We start from the raw sequence: 25,701 nt of genomic DNA, 5'->3' as shown, positions 1-25,701 counted from the left end.
AGTTTGGCTGGTATATTGTAGACTTTGGGAGCTCCAAGATATTGGTAGCAATGCCTGTGTGGTAGTCTTGGCTTCTGAGTATGTATGTATGTGTTTGGGGGGGGAGGGGATCCTGCTGTGTGGCTCACTGTGGGAGGATACCAAAGAAAACAAGCCTTTTGGTATAAAAGGCTTGTGTTGCCTGGAGAGGAAACAATAGGGTCCTAGTCCCTGGAGGATTAGACTGTTTCCAAATTGGTCCAGCTCTCACAGCATGCTCAGAATGACTACTAACGCCTCTCTTCTCAATGCCCTTCTATAGGAGCAATAAAAGTATTATCTTTCTTTAGACTCTGTGCAAAGGCTCTTAAAGCAAGAGGCATAAGTGAATCACACCCTGGAGGTGTGGGAAAGCATTTTGTCTCATAGCCATCCTTAGATTCCTGTTCTTTAGTTGGAAAAGTATTAAAGAAGAAAATGTCTAGTTTGTTTTGTTGGCTTTTCTGAAAAATAAAAATGCTGGTTTCTTACCTTGTGTCAGTCTTTTAACATTTTGTTATTTCTAACGAACACAGATCATAGCCAACAAGCAAGCAAGTTGGCATTAACTTTATTCTAGTTTCTGTATAATTTTAAGTACATAAAGGTTTATTCCCACAAGCCTCAGGAATGGGTAGAATGGGTAGAAGTCACAGGACAGTTCCCCCCTCCCCCGCCAAAAATTTAAAAAAAATTGCATATTTTAGTAAATATTCTAAAGGGAAAATAAAAACCATTTATACATAGGAAAAGCTATTCAAGGCCTGAAACCAAGTTCAAGCCCATGCAACAGCCCATTTTGGAAGCTTCATGCTTCTGTTCAGGATAGAAACAAAAGCCTTAAGCTTCCACCAAGAAAAAGTCAAACCGTTTAGGGACAAGAAGGCAGGCGCCAAGAAATGTGACATGAGCCAAGACAATTCTGAAAGAGAATAGATGACAGGCACCTGTCAAGATTCATAATAGTTAGTGGAGGGGAAGAAGGAATGCCAGATTCCTTGGAATGATTTTTAAAAAACTTTTCTGAAGGGAGGTGCTTGGCCAACACCCCAAAGGCTTGCATGAAGAGGGCCCAGCTTTCACCTAACCGCTGTAGAGTGGACTGTCTGTTGTAGCCCCGACTTCCTCTGGCAGCTGGTACAAGGGAACCTCCTGGCATGGCACGCACAGAATGAGAAGAAACGTGGAATAAAAGGAATGCTAACAGGGAAACAACTTGGCTTGGAATGCTGTGTGCCTAAGTGTCGGCCTTTGGTCCAGGGCAGCCATGTCACCAGGCCCAGGAACATACATCACTTGGTGCCAGTGAATTAGTTTGGTTAGAATATCTAGCTGGGGTTACACATCAGCTTCCACTACCTTCCTGAAAAGCATTACAAAAAAGCCTGACCCCTGCAGGAATAAGCTGGTCCATTCATCCAGAGGGACCCATGTGTATCCCCCTTCCCAAAGCTGAAGCCCATCCGCAAGGGTCTCAAGTTCCCCAAGGAGGGATTGGTGGTGTGGTTCAAGCCGACATGGAGAAGACGCACCTTCCTGCAGATCACATGCAGATGCCCAACTGACCTGCTGCCCCACCCCACATCTCAGCCTGAGGTATATTCAGTGAAGGCAGGTAGCTGTACTTCTCCAAGGAGAGAGAAGCCTTTAAGAGCAGAAAGGTAGAGGAAATCTAGGAAGAGAATCGTCTGAATGCAGGTGTATCCCATGGTTTGGGAGGGGGGAGGGCACGGGACCCAGTGGCACTCTCCTTATCCAGCAATCTCGGTCACTGTGGTAACCAACTTCTGCCCATTCCAAAGCGTCTTGAACTGCTCAGGGACAGGGAACTCGTTCTGTGAATAAGGGGAAAGAGATTGTAAGTAAAACGATTCGAATAAGCAGTGTGTTCTAATGACATAAGAGACACTGATCCAAGCCCTGTGGTGCTGGAGCAGTTATTGGATGCCCATGATCCTTGGTTTCTCTCCCTGCCATTCTGGTGAGGGAAAAACCTTTAATTTTAGAAAGCACTAAGAAAATGGTCAGATTCTAGACCTGGGCTGCTTCTGTTCCTACAGGAAGGATCCTGGGGAATAGGGACTGGGGCTGGTAACATAAAGTGAAATAAGAATAATCCCTAAAAAGGATTGCAGGAAGTCTGTTTGCTGCCCTTGTCAAAGCCCAGGTTATGCCCCATACTACTGAGTGTGGCCCAGGGACTGGCCTCGGCCCAGCTCTAGGCTGGCTCCTTGATGTTAAGACAGGAGGGAAGAGAGGTGTGATGCTCCCTGCAATACTCCCTTTCAGGGAGCCACGCAAGAAGAATATCCAGTCTGGATTGCACACCCGGACCCAATTCACAAGCAGCGCTGCTCGGTGAAGATTTGCCCTTAGTTAGCTACTCCAAGAAACCCTTCCCATGAACTCCGAGGGGGAGGGAACTTACAAAATCACCACTTTCTGTGGGAATGAGGACATTCATCTCAGAAGACTTGGCACTGACTATCTCACAGTCCAGAGAATTCTTGCTCAGGTATATGTGGCAGCCATCTGTCTTATTGATGGAAATAGTTGGCACTTTACCCATCACCTGAAGAGAAAGGAAATAGAAGACTCAAGTCCAGCACTAGGGGCCAGATATTAAGTGGCAGGGCCAAGATTCACACCCTTCTCTGGTCCTCAGTTCCCCCCACTGTAAAACAGACTAAACTAAGTGGTCTCCAAGGTCTGTTCCGGGTCTGACATCTTGAGGCCATGAGTCTAATCCAGCTCCACAATGGATTTTCAGGGGTTATCTGAGGGGGCTCCTGCTCCTCTACCCTTACCACCCAAGTGATCAGCTTTCAGCCCCTTGCTAAATCTGACTCGCCATCAAGGAAAAGAATGCAAAGTAACATGTGGTAGAGCTCCTATGTCTGTCTCCAGGGTTCCTCTGGGACCAAGAGAAGAAGCCAAGAGATTGGGTTACCTGAACTTTGATGTCTTTGCTGTTTATGATCTCCACAATACCCACAACGTCATCAAACACCAAGCCAAGCTTCTTACAATTATCTAGAGAGAGAAGGGGCTGTTGTTACTAGCACACCCCACAAAGTCTCCTACCCTGAGACTGGGTTCTGATACACTGTGGTACCAGAAACCCCATGTGGAAGGACCCCTTGCACTCACCTAATGTGATGGAATTGATTTTGCCCTTGATATGAAGCGTAGAACTTGCACACTTGTATATGTAAGCCACTTGCTTCAGCTCTGTGTCACTTATCACTAGGTTGGAAACATTCTCCTGGTTTTCCTGTTAGAGATGGAATACTTCCATTATTTTCCTTTTTAGAGTCTGCTAAAAAACATTTCTGCTGCTAGGAGGACTTAGTGATCTCTGAGCAGAATCTCAGGTTAACCTGTTTGCAATGGCTCTCAAAATCCAAAATCCTCCTGGGCATCGAGGCTTTGGATGAGGCAGCCTTACACTCCCCTTCCATGTTACTCTCATCCTGCTGCCGGTCCTATGTTCTGGCTAAAAACCAGATGATAAGCTTCTTTAGGGCAAGAGTTACATTTGATTTTTCTGTTGCCCACATCAAACACCAGAGAGCTTTGTCAAACCAACAAAATGTGTTTAAAAAAAAAAAAAAAATCTAACAACAACTCATTAAAAGAAACTCCTTAAACACTTAACTCTCAGTCCTCCAAGTCCCATCTTTATTCCCAGGTCCGGAGACTCACCACTCTCCATTTCTTGCCCTCTAGCTCCAGCACTGGGGGTTCCCTTTTGGCAGCTGGTTTGGGAGCAGCACCTCCAGCAGGCTTGGGAGCTGTAAAAGGCTTGGGGCCACTACGCAAGGGGCCGCTCTGGCTCTTTAAGGCCGGGTTTTTGTGAGTCTTCATGTCATCTGATACGTGCTTCAGAGCTGCCAAGATCAAGAAAATTTCAGTTTGTTAGCAATGAAATGGATCAGGATGAACATTGTCAATGCTTGTGCTCCATCACAGAACTGAGAGCCCTAAGTGGGAACATCAGAAGTTCCTCTCTGGAGATGCCTCTGTGGGTTCTGAGGAAAGGCAGTTAGACTTCTAAGAATGTGGTTTTGTCCGGGGCCAGGCAGTCTCTCTTAGGGGAAGAGGCTATTTTCACACCCTATTTAAGCATTAGCCATTGTGGTCTTTTCACAAAGGGCAACCAAGGAAGTCTCCATCTTGCTTCAAAGCCAGATTTCCCTTTCAGACTGTGCAGAATGTGCCACACACCTGCTGTCCAAATTTTGGCCCACCTTCCCTAAATGCTAAGTGGCATCCATTATGTGGGGACTGCATCCCAGGCCATAGGGACCTGAAGAAATGGTCCTTACTCTCAAGCTTATACCCTAACAGTAGATCAAATACAAGAGAATTTTGGGTGCAAGGACAAAGGTTGTTATGGGGAATCAGGAATGGCTTCATTTGCAGAATAGCGCCTGAGCTGAGCCTTCAAGGACCGTAGGAATGCTCAGAAGCAGAAGTGAGGAAAGAATGTGTTCTGGGCATGGGGGATGGTCAGGGCAGTAAAGGACAGGCTGACCAGATGGCAAAGCTACATTCCTTAACCACTCACCATGTGTGATGCCCTCTCCCTGATTAATCTGAGCAAACAGTGCAGACCGAGAGGCAGCCTCATCACAGCCAGAACTGGTGGGCATGGGTGGAGGAGGAGGACCAGGTGGGGGAGGAGGAGGGGCTGATCCAGCTGAGAGGCCTGATGATGCACCACTCAGTTCCTTTGCTGGTGGTCCCTAGAAGAGCAAAAAAGAGATTGGTTAGCAAAGGGCAAGACAGTCAGCTATCTTGTCACTGTTCTGTGTCCTGGGGATGCCCACCATATCCCAGCACAGGAACCTTTCTGTTCTCTCTCCTGGCTCACCCTTCCTCCTCCCTTTTTTTCTTCTGTCTATACTTTTTAGGTCTTAGGTCAAGCAGTGGGGTCCCTCTTGGCAGTACACTGCCCTGCTGATGGCACCATGGTCTAAGAAGGTAGTTGGTCTGTTTTTTGGAAGTAGGGATAGAGGAGGAAACACTTACCGTTTTGCTCCAGGCTAGGCCAGTGGTGTGGTACTCCTTAATGTACGTTTGCAACTCAGTCCAGATATTCAGGTAAGCTTTAACCCAGTCCACATGCTTCTTATCTCTATAGAGAAAGAAGGAAGGGCAGTCACAGCTAGGCAAGTGGCCTCAAAAGCAGCAACCCCAGAAAGTGACTGTGCATCATTAAATTCAGTGTCTGGTTGCACAATACACACATCATTTACCCCCACCTTGGGATTCTCCCTGATATGAAGACTTACTAAAATACCCAAAGAGTGCAGGCTTTAGCAAGTTCTAAGTGCTTTGGGAGTTTCAGCTGGGTATGCACCTTCCAGTGAAACTACAATACTGGTCACAAAGGGATGGATTTTGCAGTCACTTCAGGTCTTAGAAACTCCTTTATTTAATTAAAAATATATGGGCATTTACTGTAGGCACAGTTTTGTGCTCTGAACTAGTTGTGGGAGTATCCACATTGACATAATCACAAATCTTTCAAAGAATACGGCTATTGAATGGCTAATATGGAAATGTGCTGTTTTGCATGATTTCACATGTATAATGAGTATCACTGCTTGCCTTCTGGATGAACAGAGGAAAGGCCAGAGGGAAAAGAATTTGAAATTAAAAATTTTTAAAATGAATGTTAAAGAGTTGTTATGTCTTGCCTCTGTGAAGACTGTGAGTTCCTTCAAAGTAGGGGTCCTGGTCTATCTGGCTTTGCAATCTCCCAGAGCTCAGCAATACAGGAAAACAGAGAGATAGGCTTAGAAAAGCTATGCTAGGAAGGAGTCCCTGCCTAAAATACTTGCTATCCTCAACTCCAAACCAGAACCAGAAAAGGTAAGTAAGTAGTGAGGGCTGGTAGGCCTTTGAAGGGAGGCTGAAGGGCAAGAGAGAAGGCAGCATCAGGCAGCAGCAGCTTGTCAATTAGCTTCCAGAAAATATCTAACAGGAGTCATGAGCAGCAGCAGGCACTCGGTAAAGATTCATAGAAATGAAAAAAATGAATTGAAATATCAGTTTCAGGTAATTTTAGATATCTAGCTAGTTGATTCAGCCAAGATTTCTGGGTTGAAAAAAGCCAAACCCAAGACCATCATTCCAGCTAAAAAGTCCTGAAAGAAACCAATGACTAAGAAGGTGAAGTAAAGAACACCTCATCAGCCCTACCTGCTGCTGCAAGGTTCCTAACTCCATGAGCCTAAAGGAGAGGATGGGACAGGGGAAAAGGGAAGAACTGGGGACACTGTAGGAACAACAGAAAGTAGGAAGAGGGAGAAAAACAGAAATATTGCCTTTAATTCTTCTTAAAAGAAAGACATCTGGGGTAACGTATTAGAAAATCAATTTAACCTGCAATCAGAACTTTGGGTGCATCCACACTGTCATTCACTAGCTATAAGATCCTGGGCAAGTCATTGTACTTTTCTGTGCTTCTTCGTTTTTTTCATCTGTGAAATGGGGCAATAATCTCTACCTCCTTCACTAGGCTTTTGTAATAGGGCAAACACTTTACAGAAGTACATGTAGCAGGTATATCAGCAGGATGGCCAAAGGTACAATGAAAAATTTTCAGCCACATCAATTCCTGAAAACTATCTGCTGAGCTGCAGAAGGGCTGCAATCTCTGTCCATGAAAGGGATGCCCTCACCAAAGAAATCAATCTGTTGAAGGATTAAAGTATCTAATGTATATCAATACAAAGTGCCCACTCATTTTTACCATGCACTAAAAACCATTACCCAAGAAGTTTTACATGTTGGCCACATTGTAAAGTGCCCATGAGAAAGGGGCCCAACCACATGAATGAAAAGCAGACTTGCAGTAGGTACAAGATACAATTATTTGTGCAAATGCTGACACCACCGTGCACATACTGCTATAGGGACAGCAAGCCAAAAAGATGGTACTCACACATCTTTGAACTCCTTGAGTACCCGGTTTGTATAAAACATGGCAGCATCATTCATTTCCTTCACATAAGGGCCAGGTTTTGGAGCCTAAAGACAGAGAGGCAATTAGATAACTGATCCTCTGGCCCGCCTACTCCCAGGGGCTCCCAAATGCAAGCAGCTCACCATGGCCACCCAACCCAAAGCAGGGATACTCTCGCTGACAGCTGATAGATGATTGAATAATTTGCTGCCTCGGTTCTTCTCCCGAAAGGTCTGAACCTCCTGGATCTGCTCAGAGATAGGTGTCAGCAAAGACGAGAGCTTATTCTGAAGGGGAGAAAAGATTTGGAAGACAGTCAGACTGGTTTCTATAAAACATTGTGGATTCTGAAGCTTAGTACACTTAGAAATGGTTATAAATGATTTCCCTGCATCTTATCTCTTCCTCATTCCTACCCTCAATGGTGAAAACATGCAGAGCTTGTTAAATACCCCATGCTCATCATGTCTCTCTCCAACCAACCTACCAATTTAAAGACTTGCTGGTATCCTCAGGATAAAGTTCAAATTCTTGTGCTAAGTATCCAAAAGTTTCCTACAACCTTTCTTTATCTAGTCTTATCTCCTATTACTAACTTTTTTACATAACACTGCCCAAGAGTCAGATTGGAACAAGCATCCTTCCCCCTGAATTCCTACTTAGCCTTTAAAGACACAAAGCAAGAGCTATAGAAACCTTCCCATACTCTCCTACTGGAAGTCACCTTTTCCCCTGGGATCTCACATAGTACTTTGTTTTGAAAGTCTCAAAAGTTTCCATGTAAAATTATATAGTATAGTCCTGGATCTGTATCTTTCTTTCACCCTACTAGATTATAAAGCCAATGAAGACAAGGATTTTATCTTTATTTTGTCTCTCCCTGGGCTTAGCATAATGCTTAATAAATATTTAGTGAATAAAACACTCTTGACTGTTTTTTAAGGCCTTCACAATCTGGATTTACTGCCTTGCTATTCCACCACAAATCTTGCCCTCTGGCTCCCGGCATTTGGGAAACACTGTTTAGTTATTCCAGCCTTGGTTCACCACCTCCTTTCTCAGGAAATCCCAGACTACTCTGATCATTCCTTCCCAAAACTCCCTTTAAGCACTTATTGCTTGCACAACACAAGGAGATCCCTCACTTTATTGGTGCCAGAACCAGGTCACCATTTCCAGATCATGCTACTGCTATATATGTTCCTCTCCCAACTCTAGCTCTCTCTCTCTTTTTTTTTTTTTTTTAAACTTGTGTTCCTCTATTACAATGTAAGCTCTCTGAAGGCAAGATCTGTGACTTGTTTTGTAACAAGTTTTTGTAACCCCTGTGTTTAGTATCGGACCTGCTAAAGGAAATACTATTAAATGCTTGTTTCTTGCCTCCCTCTTTTCCCTTTATTATAAAACTGATCTGCACACTAATACATTACTGGTGGAATTGTGAATAGATACAACCATTCTGGATAGCAATTTGGAACTATGCCCAAAGGGCTATCAAATTCAGCAATGTCTCTACTGAGCCTGTATCCCAAAGAGATCATAAAAAAAGGGAAAAAGGGGCAGCTAGGTTGGATAGAGAACCAGCCCTGAATTCAGGAGGAGTTGAGTTCAAATCTAGCCTCAGACACTTAATACTTCCTAGCTGTGTGACCCTGGGTAAGTCACTTAACCCCAGTTGCCTCAGCCAAAAAAAAATAAAAAAAATAAAAAAGAAGAAAGAAAAGGACCCACACATGAAAAAATGTTTGTAGTAGCAAGGAACTGAAAATTGAGTGGATGTTCATCAGGTGGGGAATGCCTGAGTAAGTTATGGTATATGAATATTATTTTTCTGTAAGAAATGGTTTCAGAAAGACCTGGAGAGAGACATATGAATAGATGTTAAATGAAGTGAGTAGAACCAAGAGAACATTGTATAAAGCAATAATAAGATTATGTGATCAAACTGTGTTGAACTTGGCTCTTTTCAATAATGAGATGATCAGATCAATTCCAATGGAATTGTGGTGGAGTGAGTCATCTCCACCCAGAAAGAAGACTGTGGGGGCTGAATGTGGATCCCAACATAGTATTTGCACTTTTTTTTGTTGTTGCTTGCTTGCTTTTTTCTTTTTTTCTCATCCCCCCCCCCCCCCCCCCCCCCCCCCTTTTTTTTTTCTCTTCCCCTTTGATCTAATTTTTCTTGTGCAGCATGATAAATGTGGAAATATATATAAAAGAATTGCACATGTTTAACATATTGTTTGCTTATATATGTTTAATATATTGTTTGCTTTCTAGGACAGGAGTGTGAGGGGAAGGGAGGGAGAAAAACTTGGAACACTAATGCTGAAAACAATCTTTGATTGTATTTTGAAAATTAAAAATTAAAATTTGGCACTGATATTAAAAAAACTAAACCAAACAAAAAACTTGATCTGCTCTTCTGCTTCACCTAAGAAACAACACCTGCAGCTCTAGATAAGTAAGCAGTGTTGAGATGAGCAAAGAGATGTGCTGATGAGAGAACGGTTCCTTGGAAAAGAGTGAAAATCAGTAAAGATACTAAATGAGACAATTTATTACTTCAGCAAAGTTGCAGGCTACAAAATAAATTCTCAAAAGTCAACTACATTTCTAGAGAACAATAACAAAATCCAAGAGACACAAAGAGAAATTCTAAGTAACTACTAAATACATTAAGTATTTGGGGATCAAGCTATCAAACAACAAAAAAGACTTGTATAAATTCAATTACAAAATGCTCCTTAAAGAAATAAAAGAATAATTTAAATAAATGGAATTATAGCCAGTATTCATGGCTAGGTTGTACCAATATAATAAAATGACAATACTATGAAAGTTAATTTACCCTTTTAATTCCATACTAATCAAATTATCCAAGGGATATTTTATAAAATTTGATAAAATGATAAGAAAATTCATATGGAGAAACAAAATACCTAAAATAACTAAGAAATCATTTAAAAAAGTAGGGAAGAAAGGGAATAGGACTTAAATTATATTTTAAAACAGCAGTCATCAAAACCACTTGATAATAGCTTTAAAAAAAAAAAAAGAGAGAATTAGATCAATGGTACATACTGAGAAGGAAGAATAAAAAATAACAACTCAATAACCCAGTATATATAAATATAAAAATAAATATTACTTAGGAAAAAAAAAAGTATTGGGAAAACTGGAAAGCAGTGTGGCAAAAATTAGGCTTAGCCCAACACCATACAACACCATATTCCTAGTACACCCTAATTAGAGATATGTGACTGTATTTTGAAAGATCATACTATAAAAAAAACAGAAGAAAAGCATACCTTTCACAACTATGGGTCAGAGATGCATTCTTAACCAAAGAATAGAGGAAATTACAAAAGATAAAATAGACAACTTTGATTACATGAAGCTGAAAAGTTTCTGCACAAACAAAATTAATGTACCTAGGATAAGAATGGAAGCAGATGAATGGGGGAAAAATTTTGTATCACGTTTTTCTGCTAAGGGTGTATGTGTGTGTGTATACACTAACCCCTCCTCCCCCACCTTCTCACCTCCCATCTGACTAAAAGCCATCTAAGATATGTTGTTTTACATAAGGTTTTGCAATTGTCAATACTGAAAAATTACCCATGCATGTATCTTGTAAATAAAAAGCTATAATAACAAAAAGATATGTTGTTCAAGCATATGAGCAATTCTTTAAAAATTGTAAAATATTAACCATGTGAAAGAATGTTCCAAATCACTAATTATGAAAGAAATGCAAATCAAAACAACTCTGAAGTTTCATCTCACATCCTGCAAATTGGCAAGGATGACAAAAGATGGCAAAGTTGGAAAAATTGTAAGAAAATAGGCAGATTGGTGCATTATTGGTGGAGCTGTGAATTAGTACAACCATTTGGCAAAATAATTTGAAATTATGTAAATAAAGTAACCAAAACACCCATATCTTCTTAACCGGGGGCTCTATTGTAGGGCTTATACTCCTTAGGAAACCATTAATAAGAATAGAGTCCCTTTATATGCCAAAATATTTTAAAGCAGCACTTCTTTGTGACTGCAAAGAAACAAAGTAGATATCTTTCAACTGGGGAATGGCGAAACAAATTGTGGTACGTGAATATAATAGAATATAACTGGTTTTAAAAAATTATGAATTTGATGAATTAAAGAGAACTCTGGAAAGACCTGTTATGAACTGATGCAGAGTGAAGTAAGCAAAGAAAACAATATATATAATGTCTAAAAGAACGTAAAGCAAAAACACAATCATCTCAAGTAAACATGGAAAAATTATAAAGAACAAGACTGATTTCAAAGAAGAGATATGAATAAAATAATCCTCTCCTACTCTTTTGCAGAGGAATAGACCCAATACTGCACATATTTTCACTTAAAAAAAAAAAAATGTAATGACAACTTATCCTATTTTTTTCTGTCTTAAAAAAAATGTTACATGGGATGGCTCCCTGGGAAGCAAAAGGGGAGGGATACTGGGGGAAACTATGGTAATATAAAAAGCAAGATATCAACTAAAACTTACTTAAAAAAAAAAAAAGAATAGGTAGTAACTCTTGGATCTTGTGTAGTCCATACAAGACCCCAAAACAGCAGGTATTCAAATCCAACTATGGACATTGGCAATCGGGCAGAAACCTTGGCTAAGTTCATCTGGTGGGTGGGTCATGTTTCTGTGCTCTAAGGAAATATATTTCCATCCTTATGTGTCTCCCAGAAGCCAATTCTCAACTCCACGCAGGAGAGCAAGCTGAAGCCATGGATTTGTGCCAGGGTCTCAGCTGCCTGACTTGCTACAGAAAATACAGACTCTAAGGCAATGTTTAGACAAGGCACTTCAACCAAACAAATCCAGAAGAGAAATTAGAGTCAAATGTATTGAATGGTTGCTAGTGCAGTGAAGTAAGCTAAGAGTTCCAATGCCAGACTTTTGATGCTGTGATTCATCAAAACGACTTCTCTCTGAGAATAACTGTCTGAATATCATCCCCAGGAAAAGGAAGAAAAAGCATTTTAACTTTAAGACATAATTTCTCTAACTTAAAATCTTTTGTATTTCAGCTGCATGATATAACTAAATGACACCAAAGCCTATTTGAGAATGCTCCTCAGATTGCCAAGGAGTAGCCTGACATTTGGCATTAGCAGGACCAACTTTATGCACACTAAGAAGCCACATAATCTTTCACTGATCCAGCCAGCTTAGGAACCAGGAAGGAGGCTTAGCTAAGAGAGTATAGTGAAATCAACAATCAGCCCCAGGTAGCCTACGTGAATGAACCAAGATCCCCTAGTAGACTCAGCAGCACATTCCCATTACTGTTAACAAACCTGGGTCTATTGCTAGTGGCAATGAGACAGTGTCTATCTCAGGATACTATCATGGCTTTGTAAGATTCCCATCTCAGCCATTTCAACTTTCTCCAGACCCAAAAGAAATTAAGCAAAAGGATCACATTACAACTGAAGCTACTGGAAGTAGAACTCACCCCGTCTGGCTGCTGGCACTGAGAGGCTGTCACCAAAAGAGAGCGTTCAATCTTCAGACCTGTGTGGACCATCTCAGCCTAAGGGAAGAAGAGAGTCAGCTGTCTATAACACATCACAGCTCATGGAGCTACGTGAGAGAACCACCCTACCTCTGAGACTTCTAGGTCTCTAGCCTGAGTCCATTTTGCAAGTTCTCCTAGACTGGTAAGAGACGGCTGGTGGTATAATTAAGTGCTTTGGGCCTAGAATCAGGAAAACCAGAGTTCAAATCTAGTTTCTGGCATTTACTAGCTGTGTGATCCTGGACATGTCTCAACCTCTCTGCCTTAGTTTCCTCAACTGGAAATTGGACATAGCATCTACCTCACCAATTTGTTCTAAGTATCAATAAAGTATGTGTCAAAACCTTAGCACAGTGTCTGGCACATAATAGTCACTTAATAAATGTTAATTCCTTCCCCTTCTCTCAGCTTATTACTCCAGGTAATAGAAGCTGACTAGGGAAAGAGTCTTATTATATAATATATTAAGATCAGATCTGTAACTGGTTCCCTAGCACAGAAATGAACAAAGTGGAATCTCATGCATTGGTGAAGTCTGATCTGTGGAAAAACCCACACAATGTGTTGAGACACACGTGATGCATCTCTCACTAGCAAGGCTACTTATAGCACAGTATAATGTCAGCAGGAAGAAGCCTTTGAGAAAAGCTAGTATAATGTCCTCATTTCATAGGAGGAAGTTGAAGCTAAGAAAAGTTATGTGACTGGCCCAACATCACATAGTGAGCCACTGAAGAAGACCAAATTCTAGCCCAGGTTTTCATTAAATGACTGCTGGGAGCAAGAAAAACACAAAGGCAAATGATTTTTACACTCAAGAAAATGGGATCTGGGGGAGAAAGTCAATCAGTTCTTTTTTTTTTTCAATCAGTTCTTATTAGAAAGAAAGAACAAGTCATCCTTACATGTTTTTGAACATCTCCCCCAATTTCTTTGCTGATCTTTAGATATTCTGCTACTGGGCCAGCAAGCAGAGAGTCAAAAGCTTCCACATATGGGGCTACTCCTCCTAAAGAAAGACCACATAGAAGAGTTAGAAGGCAAGCCAGAGAAAGAAAAATCACTTTTCCAAACACAATTCTAGTCCCCCTTTAAATGGGAAATTCACTTCCCTAGCAATTATAACGTGTGTGGGTTTGCCTGAAACTGTTGAGTTGCCAGCAAGCTGCTGAAGAGAGGGGTGAGCAAATGTGGGGTGGAGGGGGCAGAATGGCAGGAGAGTTCTAGTATAAATATTCATCTGACAAAATGCAGCCATTTTACTGAAGGAAAAACAGGAAACATTACACTAGCAGGAAGTTCTGCTGTTAAAATAGCTTAACCACAGGCTTTCCTACACAAGTCGTTTCCTCTCTCCCTACTTATGTACTCACATAAGCAACATCAATTTCAGGAGTCAGATGAACTAATTTCAGGAGTTTTTGATACTCAAATCAGTAAGCTCAGAAAATGGTTTTTTTCCTGAAACAAAAAAAGCCTTCACTGTGTCCCAAGATCACTTACCTTTTGGAGAACTGTCTCCACACCCTCCATGCATGCCTGAGGAGTGGGATACCGCCTCCAGCCGGCCAACAGCTTTCTCCAATCTCTCCACCAAATTTTGCATATCAGCCATAGCTCACCACCTGCTAAGACAGATCAGATGTCAGCTACTGTTGGAAAATATGACACCACCTACTAAAAGATCATTTTTTTTTTTTTTTAAACCGGCGGGATGGCAAAGGAATATCCATTCTGAGGAACATTTGATAATAAAATTGGATATCAACTAATCTAACTAGTTTTGCACAAGTGCTTGCTGTATGAGGAACTAATTCCCCGCCTAGACCTACTTGGTAAAAATATATATGAAATAAGTGAATTCTTATCTCCCTTACCTATTTCACAAGCAGGGAGATATCTGAATTTGCCCCATCCAATTATCTAACACTGCTAAAGTACAGGAGTGTGTAACTAAGAAAGGGCAGTAAGTTTAAAGAACTGAAAAGGACACTAAAGTATCTTGGTCTACACACTCTTGATTTAGAGGTAGAAACAGGGTTTAAATATTTGTTCAAGATGATACAAAAAGTTAGTGGGAGAGCTGAGACCACAGCCCAGCTTTCCCAACAGCCAATCTCATCTGCTGTCCACTTATCATCCTGTTTCGCTCAAGAGTCTCCATTTCATTCATGATTTAACTAGGTCGAGAGATGAAGCTGAGTGATCTCAACTACTGCTTGAGACTCCCACATCAAATGAAATTCATCCAAAGAATGACAACATCTAGAATACCAGGACAGTTGGCTTGGCACATTTGTATTGCCAAAATGAAAGATAAGGAACTGGTCAAAAAAGAGCAAAGAAAACAAAAACATCCTTGTTCATTTTTCTTTAGGTACCAGTACAGATCTCCAGTTGCTCACTAATATATAAAAGGAAGTTGGGTTCGGCAAAATTGTTTAGAAGATAGAGGAGAAAATTAGAAACAAAAACAAAATAATCCTTCCAACTCCCTCTGATTAGAAAATTAGCACCAGTCTCCAAACCCATACTTTAAATAGAAATGCAAGCAAAGAAAACCAAATACACTCTCACCTACATTAATTACTTCTGCAAATGTGATATTAATATCTGAATTCAAGAGTTACCTCGATCCCCCTTCTAGTCCAATCTAGTTTGAGACTGACTTGTTAAAAAAAAAAAAAATCAAGCAAGTAGAAGAAACAGGTTTTACCCTAGATTCTGACAAAATGCAGTGTTCTCTGTACTTTACCTATGCGTAAGTTGGGTCCCAGGCCTGTCTTCTCAACTTTAAAATAAGAAAGAGACCACAGGGCCTAAGATTCTTTGGATCTTTGGATACACATTTGCCTTAGGTACCTGCTTTAGAGACATATACAAGGTAAAAACAGCCCAAGCCTGGAGTCTAGCGACCTCAGTTTTTGTATAGACTCCACATTGTGACTATGACTTTCACTAATTCCCCTTCTCTTAAAAGGTCCTCATTTCATTTATTAAAATTAAAGGTATTAGCAACGATTTCTAGGATTCCTCCAAGCCCTAAACATTTATAGTTTTTCAAAGACCATAATTCACCACACCCTATGGATCTCTGGGAAAAGATTACTAATATCCAATAAACTTTCTTTCCCAGATACTCTCCCAAGTGTTTGCTATAGAAATGTGTGGCTTCAGCAGATGGAAGAGTCAAGCCAAGGCCAACATTAGTCAGCTCAAAGATAACTGCTGAAGTCATAGGAAAAAGCATGCCATTTTCCCCTCTCTAGAGACATACAAGTGCCAATGTTCTAAATGGTATACAGGTCTGTCTGCTGGAGTATACTTACCCAATTTAGATGAGCAAGACAGTTTCTCCTCAGAACTGTTTGGCTTCATTTTAGTTCCCTTTCCCCATAATTCATTTTGTTGTAAACTTGAATAGCCAAATAAGCTATAGTTCTTCTATCTAGCTAAAAATCAAATTAAAAAAACAAACAAACAAACAAAAAAAAAACACCCAAACTAGCACTTAAAGCTAACTTCTGTCTAGTTACTGATACCAAGAGTTTAAGTGTCTGATAGTTTGGAAGCCAGGAATGAAGAGCGAACTAAGGTTTTCCTGTCTGAATCAAAAAAATGAAAGCAACAATTGGCTCCAGGAAGGTTTCCTCTACAGCCTTCTCCTCAACACATACAACATTCCCCGCTGCAATTCCAAGTTGCCTTAATTTCCACAATACTAATGCTTTCCATGGCTTCAAGCTAGAAAACAGACTGATAAGGAGTCAAAACTCAAAACCAGGAAGAGATATTTTGGAGTCGGTAAAGTAAAGCAGGGTACAGTGAAAAGAACTCTCTGATCTTAGAATAAATCTCAACACCAATTAGTTATAAGACTTTCTTTCAGATGCTGTTTCCTTATCTGTAAAATGGGGACAAACAGAAAGGTACCACATATATTCCAAGGTGATTATTAATAAGTTTTGTAAACCACAAAGCTCTAAAGAAATGAAAGCTAGTATTTATCATATAAACATGACATGTCATCATAATGAAGTTAAAAAACTTCATTCTAACCTGTGTTCTCAACTACTGTCTAGGAAATTACGCAAAGAAAAACCATTCTAGACAAAAAGACAGTCATTGGAAAAAAGTGTGACTAGAAGATCAATTACATTATTACATTAAATTCTATATAATGCCGAGCACACCACCATATGTAAAGATAGTACTGAAAAAGAAAAAAGGATCATTAGGATATTTTTTTTCTTAGAAAGTAACAAAATGCAGAACAGAAAGAATCAATGACAAGCAAGACAACTTTGAAAATTACACGCAGGTTTTATTTTCTAGTTAAAAATAAAAGCTGGCTAATAAACACTTGCATTTTCATGTATAATCCTCCTTTTCTGTTCAAGGATGCATATGAAAATATGAATTGTGTTTAATGTGTGTCGAGCTTGGAATTTTAAAAAGGAGCAGTGAGACAGGCCAGAAGCAGTAAACTGAAATAATTAACAAATGCAAGGAAAGGTAAAATGCAATAGAGTTCAGTCAAGAATATAAACTAAGGAAAAGGCCACTGAATTTACCAATTAATAAATCCTTGGTAACATTTTAATCCCTTATTGGAGGCTAATATCATTTTTATTTCCCTTACTTCAAATTATCATCTTTCATTCGGAAGCTCATTTCTTCAAGTTTTCTGTTATAATTCAATTCAGGTGCCATCTCCTCTATGACACTTTTTCTTGATCCTCCAATTAGAAGTAATCATTACTTCTTCAATTTTCTTCTGGAATTTTCATCCATCTCTGTCAGAATCTACCGTACATCTGATTTGTGTATATATAGCAACCTCCATAAACAGCAATCAATCTCTCCTTAAGGACAGGAACATATTGCTATTTTTTCGTTTTTAATATGCCTAGCACTGAGTATAGCATCTCACACACAGTAGGACCTTAAAATAAGTATTTCTTAAAGTGAATTGTAAGGTAGCTAGCTAAATAAGGGTCCAATATTATTAAAACAAAAAGCCATAATTCTATACCAGTTTCACGCCATTTAAATCTCCTTTCTGTTTTTGGTTGCAGTTTCTAACAGCTCTTAAGGGGGACTGGTTAGTCTCCTAAAATAAGCATACAGCTCTCCAGACCCCAAGTCAGAATAACTATGTTCTAGAAGGGCTAGTCACTCCAAGGAATTTGGAACATTTTTGAATTCTGAATTCTGATTCTGAAAGTGGAGGACTTGGGTCATCCCTGAGGCTTACTTGACTCCTAACCTCCTTCCCTAGATCTGTAAAATAAGATAGGTAAGATAGCCTTTCAAGTCCTGTTTAGTTCTCCATCTATAACTCTATGGGAAGGACAAGAGTTGCTTAGAACTGGGGATCGAGAGGGAAGGCAACAAATATCAATAAGATCACATATTCACTAAAACAAACCCTGAGTTTAGCCCTGTTGGAGGTGAGGGTGAATGGGGTGGTAAGAGACTTGTTATCTGCTCCTTTTTCTGAACTATATACAGAGTCTAGAGAGAGTTGATGGTTTGGGATGATTTAGAAAGACCAACCACAGATATTTTGAGTTTCGGTTGACAACAATTTATCAAAATGGAGTTTGGGAGAGAAGCTGGGGATGGACAAAGAGCTTTGGAAGGAAGGCTCAGAGCTTTAATGAAAATACTGTTATGACAGGGCCAAGGTCAATTTCCTCTGTAGGCTCATTAGTCTCCTCCTCCTGGGAGTCTCCTCTGAAGTTCTGTCTGTCTCCCTGGGTGATTAAGCAAGAATCACTACAGGCACAGGAGATTCTGTGTTTAGTATATTTTCAAACATTCCTCTGTGTGTTTCAAAGGTACAACCACCATGTTTCATAGTTGTCAGGATGGAGAACCTACAGGACAAACTATTCTACAATAACTAGACAGCTATTTCAAATGTTCCCCTTGGAGACTCTGAATCTAGGACAGAATACCATTCTTTAGCCACCACTAGACTACCTAGCACCAATTTTTTTCATTTCCAAAAGCACATGAATTTTCATAACCAGACTCTTACATATCACAAAGTCAAAAACCAAACAATTTAACAGGAGACATGAACTTCTGCTAGAGAGCAGAACACAGACAAACCACTCTTTTAAGATCTGAGGTTTAACCAATAATAGACAAAACTCTACATTAGTTAAGTTACCATCTAAACTCAGCACAATACAGGAACTACTTACTGTCTTTCCCACAGGGTTTGATTTCAGTGATTAAACCAGTGACATTTCACTGCTTGTGCCACCATCACCTGAGTTAAAGTTTTTTTTTTTTTTTTTTTAAGAAAATGCTATCTTTTAAGAATAGCAAGGATCCAATCTGATACAAATGACTAAATCCTACTCCCTCCTTAAAAACAGCCTTTTACAGAAAGAAGTCTCCGAAACAAAAGTAGAACAAGTAAATAGTTCAAAAGATATATAATTTCATCAGTGAGGTTAATTCCCTCCACCAATCACAACCAAATTCCTTCTATGCAAATCACAACTCTTCCAATTTTAATAGTTTCCTAAGTTTGTCATGTCCAAAAAACAAAAGCAATCACCTAGTAAAAATCTCTTTGTAATTAGCTAGCCTGATCCTTAGACAACAGACTTGACAAAGCTTACCCTAGAGTAAAAATTTTATGGAATGAATAATATATATCCTTGAATCCAATAAACAAGCCCAATATTGGGTGTTCTTGAATGATAATGTGAGCCTTCAGCAAAAAAAGCTTCTGTTGCCTCCTGCATAAAACTAAGCTATATTTTTGTATCCTTGGTTAGCTTAAACTAATGAAGTAATTTAAGCTCAAGAGGCACTCTGTAAACGGAGAAACTGAGCTAGCTGACTCCTGTCTGTGATATAAAGCGCTGACCAAAACCCATCTAGTTTCAATTCCACTCTTCGGCCTGATACACAAATTCAGTCACATTTCCTAAAGAAAAAGCATTTGTTTCTTACCAACCTACCAGGAGCTCTGGAAGGCTCTATTGAGGAAGCAATCGCTTGGATTGACTTCAAAATAATGGCTTTGAAGACCACAAATCTTGCACCCCCTTTCCCCATTACACATTTCAGCTATAGCTATTTAAAAAATAAAGATTTCATTTATATAATGGCTTATGGCAGCAAGGTATTATGCTCTTACTCCCATTTACAGATAAATAAACTGAGACTTAGAAAAGTACTATTAACTCAGAGCACAGTTAGTAAGTGATAAAGGCATGACCCTGAACTCCATTCTTCTGGTTTTCAGTTCAGTACTTTTTTCCCTCTCTCTCCCTAAGACACTGAGACTAAGACTGATTATGCACAGCAAACAAAGCTATACTGTGATGAGGAATGTTTCTGGAGCACTCATTAATTATGTTGACATGGTGTAAATCAAAAAGGAATAGCTTCTTGATGAATGTTACTTGTGTTAATGTAGGGACAATGGAATTCTGTATCAATTGAGTCAGTCTATCAGATACATGAAATTTAAAACAATAATAGTCACCATTCACTAATTGCACATAATCTAAAGACAGGCAACACACCCAGACAACAAGGACACATCACACACCTCTTTGGTTTTGTCTTGGTGGGAGGAAGAAGAGAACAGACTCTGGAGAATTGGGTTTTATCTACACCATCCCCCACCACTGGAGTAGTGTAATGTAATGGAAGTCAGAAGCCCTGGGGTTCTAATCCCACTCTAACACTAACTTCCTGTTCCACTTTGGGCAAGTGATTTCTCCATACAGATGCAAAATGAGAGGGCTGGACTTAGATGATCCCTTAGGTTTTTTCCAAATCTCAACAACCACCTATAATTTTCTGCAGTCTGCAATATTCATTTTCTATTAGATTAAAAAAAAAGCCTCTATTTGTAAAAATATTAAGTTTCTGATCTCCAATGGCAAAAGAATTTGACCCTATCCTCAAGGAGTGTGAGCAAGTCAAAGAATCAAATAAAGAAAATCCAGATTCTCTATGATGGAGACTTTTTGATGCTTAAAGAAATGGTAGAGGGCAGCAGGGTGGTACAGTAGAGAGAGTACCAGCCCTGAATTCAAGAGGACCCGAGTTCAAATTTGGCCTCAGACACGTAATACTTCCTAGCTGTGTGACCCTAGGCAACTCACTTAATCCCAATTGCTTAAGAAAAAAAAAATGGTAGTAGGTTAGGAGTGGCTACTACACTTCAGAAAGTTCAAATCAGAAACACTGCTTGGACCGTTCCCCAAAAGCTAATTAAAACTTAAGCCAAACTGCTGAGTCACTTTTCTGACTTTTGGGGATCATAAAGTTGCATCAGAAACTTTTCAAACAGGAAGGAACTTAGTCCCTTAAAGGGGTACTGACCAGGCTCACGCTAGTATACAAAGTCTTTAATACTCCTTGTTTCCAGGACTCACAATAAAAATTCTTTTCTCTAAACACCTTTAACCTCTCCATACAAAGTGAATTGTCATTAAGCCAAGAAAGAAAATTCTTTTATAGCCCACACACCTTACTCCAACTACTTGGCCCTTTGTCCCTCATATATCATAATTAGAAGGTGAAACCAGATATAACTTCCTTCGATCCATCTTACATCCAAATGAGTAATTCAAGCAAAGGCAGCTCAATTCATCTACACTTTTGCCTAACTTTTCATTAAAATTCAGCAAGTCTTAATAAAGCACCTATCACATACATCTAGGACCATGACAGATACTACTGGGGTGTCAAGGACACAAAAAAAGAAGCCTATTTCTTCAAAGAGGGAGCAAACCCTGTTGAGAATACTGGATTTTACATGCATCAACCATGGGAGAACAAGAAATAATATAGCTGGCAGAATTTGTGGCAAAAATTAAGTGTTATTGGAGGGAAATTAAGAATGGGAGAAACCCTAATTTTAGTTAGCTGTCCCAGGCGGCTTGTAGGAGAAAATAAGACATGTACTGAGTTTTTATGAGGGGATGTGCTTACAGGAGCAGAAAGAAAAAAAGGAGGGCTTTCTGGGAGAATAGAACATAGGCAAAGACAGGAATGGAATAAATATGATTTAGTCAGGAGGCAGTAAGAACTTGATTGGGGAAGATTATGTGGGAGCTGTGATAGAAAAAACTTAAAAATAAAGCCAAGTAGATTAGACTAGTTAAAACTATTATATTGTTTTGAGCAGAGTAATAAATAGAAAAAAGAACAGTTTGGCAGCAGAAATAGAAACTGGAATTATAGAGGCCAGTAACCTAGGCATAAAGCTAGGAAGAGTCTGGACTAAAATAGTATTAGTAGAAGAAAAAGGGATTAAAAAAACCCCCAAAACTATTAAGTACTTGGCGACAGACTGTGAATATGTAGCATTAAGTCAAAGATAAGGTTTCATGATTCAGTACTCTGCTTTAGACCTCTCAATTTATACACAATCAGCACTATTAGAGGTTTCTCTCTCTCAAATTTAAATCAGTTAAGTTTTTTTTTTAACAAGTCATCTTAAGGTTAAAACTATAGAATAAGATGTGATTTAAAGGAAGACACTTAAAACAAGCAAGGTGCCAAATGAAGGCTTTATTCCTCAAATTAGAAATAATACTTTTATACTATATACCACACTTTTCAAAGTGTGCTCAGATGTATTTATCTCAGATATTAATAACAGAAGGTGCCATTTCATATTTGCATAGAATTTGCCACATGATAACATTTGATCTTCATAATAGTCACTCAATGGTAGGAGAGCCACCTACATTCAACGTTTGCCAGTTATGGAATTTCTGGCAAGAAATGGGGTGGAGTGAGAATAATTTAACGGCAGCTCATGTTAATCATTTATCCTAATGAGGCTATATCAAGTTTAGGAAATATTAATTTTTTAGGGATTGCTAACAAAATAGCATTTGCTATCTTAGGAGCAACAGAATGTCATAAATAAAACACTGATTCCAAGTGTCAGAAAACAGAATCAGAAAGCATGGGTTTTCAGTGCCCATTTGAATCTGAGGGGCATGATTCTGGTTAAGTTATAACCCGAACCTCAATTTTCTCATTAGTTTAGAAGAATTGTACATCTTTAATCTATACTGAATTACTTGCTATCTAAAGAGAAGAAAAATTTGGAACAAACACAAGGTTTTGCAAGGGTGAATGTTGAAAACTATATGTATTTTGAAAAATAAAAAAATTATTTTAAAATAATTATCTCATTAGAAAAACAGATGAAAAAAATTGCACTGTTAACTTCACAAAACTGTCCTTGGGATAGTCTGTGTAATACTGAAAGCATGACAGAAAGGCGAGTCACTGTAGCAATGGATATATCAGGGCAGGACATTTTGCAAAGAACAACTTATCACTTGTTTGTTGCACATCTCATCTAAGTCTCCCCCCCTTTTAAAATTAAATTTATAGTAGTGTTTTATCTGGACCTATTCTTTATATTTATCACATTATTCCTTTTGGATTATATATATTCCATTACCTGAACAATACCAGAAGAATTAGCATTGAAAAAATGTTGGGGTTGATGAAAAAATGCTGGAAAAGGACCTGGTGGGGGAGTAAATTCTGCCTCTGCCAAGTATTACTTGGCTCTGTGGCCCTGTTCAAGTCACTGAATCTCTCAGTACTCTCAACAATTCTCTTAACTCTTAAATTCCTCAGGAATTCTGCCAGCTCTTGGCACACAGTTGGCACTTAATAAATGCTTGCTGTGGCATGAAGTAACATATAAAGTTAAAAAAAAAAAAAAACAGATGAGGCTTTGCCTTCTTGAGTAGCCTGGGATCTGTAGAAGAGCTATTTAATTACTGGACCCCAATAAAGTCCTCTCTTCCTGTTCAACTCTGGGTCCACTGCACTAACCATCTGGAGAGGCTATCCCAAATGTCCAAACTGATATAAGGGCTTTATGCAGTGTTCATACACAAGCACGCTGAAATCTGACTCACTTTTCTTATTTCACATTGCTTTCTATTCCAGTGACACTGGCCTACTACTCCATCAACAAGCAGTTATGAATTGCTTCTTATGGGCCTGGTATGATGGATAGGCTAAGCATCTAAACTAACTAGGTTCATATAAAATAGAGGAATACCAGAAGAGCCTCTTGCAAGAAGTAGGACTGAGTCTTGAAAGGAACAAGTCTAATGGAAGAACAGTGGATGCTAAGGCAAGTGATAGGAGAATATATTGTCAAGGAAGAGAAAGTACAGTTTGTGAGGGGAGTCAGACAACAGAGTGGGTGCATAGAAAGGAGCAAAATATAAAACTGAAAGACAGGAAGGAAGCAGATTATAAATAGCTTTAAATGCCAAGACAATTTTATGTTTGATCCCGGAGGTAATAGGGAACCACTGGAGTCTACCGAGTAGGGAAATGACATGATCAGGGCCTGTCCTTCAGATTGATCAATTTGGCAGCTGAGTGGAAGACTGATTGTAATGAAATAAAAATTGGGAAGTGTTATGGGCCAGAACTTGAAACAAGATGCTAAGTCAACTGCTCCCAGAGAACATTATTATCTGAGAAAAGAGAACATTACAAGGAGGCGGGGAGATCAACCAGAAGAAACTGCAATTGTCCAGGTGAAAGAGAGCCTGGATTCATATGAAATGTTGTAACGGAAGCAATGAGATTGGGCAAGAAGTTAGATATGTGAGGTAAGTGAGAGTAAAGAGTCAAGGATGCTACAGAGATTAAGAGGCCTGCAAGTATAATACTGCACTCGAGAGTATCTGATGCTATACTCAATATTACATCTCCAGACTTCACGCCACTGCACAAGTGGTCCTCCCTGTCTGGAAGACAGTCCTTTTTTTACTATCCCTTTTGGAATTTTCTTAGATGCAACCTCCTACAGGTCTTCCCTCCTGACCGGTTTTCTCTCATGAAATTACTTTGTATATATTTTTTGTTTACTCATCAGGGTACAAATTGTATTATTGACTCCTACAGGTTTTAAGTTCTCCGAGAACAGTAACTACTTCATTTTTCTCTTTATATCACCAGTTTTTTGCATATAGTAAGCACTTAACGTCTGCAGAATTGACCTGTGCACAGATAAATGGGCACTCTGAAAATCTGAAATGTACCGGAGATGTTCCTTGTCAAAGTTTTTTGGTTGTTGGGTCTGTGTCCTATCTATCTTATACTTGGCCCTTACACTTGTGACTTGCACTCAGCATCTTGCTTAGAAAGTCGCCAAGTCTCTCACCTCCAAAGAGTGGGTGGTTCCCAGGGTTCAAAAAGTTGGCCAAACAAAAGAAATAGGCTAACTATTTGCATACAAGTCTCCGGCCTTTCCTCCCTCCCCCCCATTTTTAAACAAACACGAATAAAAGCAGAAGCATCCAGTCCACCCGGAGAAGAGGGGAAATGCTGCTCCCGGCAGGGAGTCCCGCAGCCTTTAAGCAGAGGCAGTTTCCCGAGGTTTTTCTCCCCTGCCTCGGGGATTGTATTCTGCCCAGGCTTCAAGGCTCCCAGCAGCAGGAAAAGGAACCAAAATAAATTAGGCGCCCAGGGGAGACGGGGAAGTGGAGAGAGACTGATGAGGATCAGTTCAGCCCGGGGCTCACGGTGCCCTGCCCCCTAGGCAACACTCGGGGTGGGGGTGACTCAAGTCTCCAGCCCCTGCCCCCCTCGGAGACCCCGCCCCACGGGCCCGCACCCAGCCCCCAACTTTTCCGCCTAAGACCCACGAGGGGGAAAGATTAGTCCCCCGGGATCTCCACTTCGGTCCTCGGCCTCAGGGCGCTCGGTCCCCGCAACCCCACTCAGAGAGGAGCGCCCTCTCCTCAAACTCTCTGCAAAGACCTCGGCCCGGACCCGCCAGTCACTGGGTCCGGAGCCGCCGCACCACAGTCCCAGGCGCCTAAGCCCGGGCTTGGAAAGGGCCGAGCCCGGGAAGGAGAGCCCGGAGCCCCGGCGCCCCTCAGAGAGCGCCGGCCGCCCTGACAGACCCCGGCCCAGCCACGGGCACCGCCCCGATCTCTGGAAGGAACCGCAGGCTCTCAGGGGCCCCAGTCCCAGCCCAAACCGTCCCCAGCCCGGGCCCGCGTCCGCCTCACCTCCGAGCTCCGTCCGCCTCAGCCGCTGCCTGCGCTCAGCCGCCCTTCACTTCCGGCAGGAACCGCCCAGCAAGCTCCGCGCGAC

General features: G+C 40.4%; 1 protein-coding gene across 2 annotated transcripts; it reads right to left on the bottom strand.

Moving 5' to 3' along the window:
• Positions 1-555: 555 nt before the first annotated feature.
• On the bottom strand, positions 556-25,701 carry CAP1 (cyclase associated actin cytoskeleton regulatory protein 1). Of its 2 annotated transcripts, none has more exons than XM_003765408.4 (13): positions 25,617-25,701; positions 14,065-14,186; positions 13,467-13,570; positions 12,499-12,576; positions 7,138-7,281; positions 6,974-7,059; positions 5,053-5,158; positions 4,589-4,766; positions 3,724-3,908; positions 3,169-3,292; positions 2,969-3,051; positions 2,447-2,590; positions 556-1,853 (listed from the first exon to the last, which is right to left on the bottom strand). In XM_003765408.4, the coding sequence occupies exons 2-13, from the start codon at positions 14,174-14,176 to the stop codon at positions 1,770-1,772; spliced, it is 1,428 nt and encodes a 475-aa protein (XP_003765456.1). In that variant the 5' UTR covers positions 14,177-14,186; positions 25,617-25,701; the 3' UTR covers positions 556-1,769. The 2 variants fall into 2 exon arrangements, with proteins under 2 accessions (XP_003765456.1, XP_031818100.1); XM_031962240.1 differs by having other exon boundaries at positions 14,065-14,189; positions 25,617-25,671.

Source organism: Sarcophilus harrisii, chromosome 3 (assembly GCF_902635505.1).
Source record: "Sarcophilus harrisii chromosome 3, mSarHar1.11, whole genome shotgun sequence".
NCBI classification, from domain to species: Eukaryota; Metazoa; Chordata; class Mammalia; order Dasyuromorphia; family Dasyuridae; genus Sarcophilus; species Sarcophilus harrisii.
This window is presented reverse-complemented; position numbering and strand designations above follow the sequence as displayed.

What these genes read in the sequence shown, in the direction of transcription:
- CAP1 (XM_003765408.4), bottom strand. Translation starts at nt 14,176, where the DNA reads ATGGCTGATATGCAAAATTTGGTGGAGAGATTGGAGAAAGCTGTTGGC. An exon ending in AGTGCCAGCAGCCAGACGGG is followed by an intron (nt 7,282 to 12,498) that starts GTGAGTTCTACT and finishes TCTCCCCTTCAG; the next exon opens with AATAAGCTCTCGTCTTTGCT. An exon ending in CTTTGGGTTGGGTGGCCATG is followed by an intron (nt 7,060 to 7,137) that starts GTGAGCTGCTTG and finishes CTCTGTCTTTAG; the next exon opens with GCTCCAAAACCTGGCCCTTA.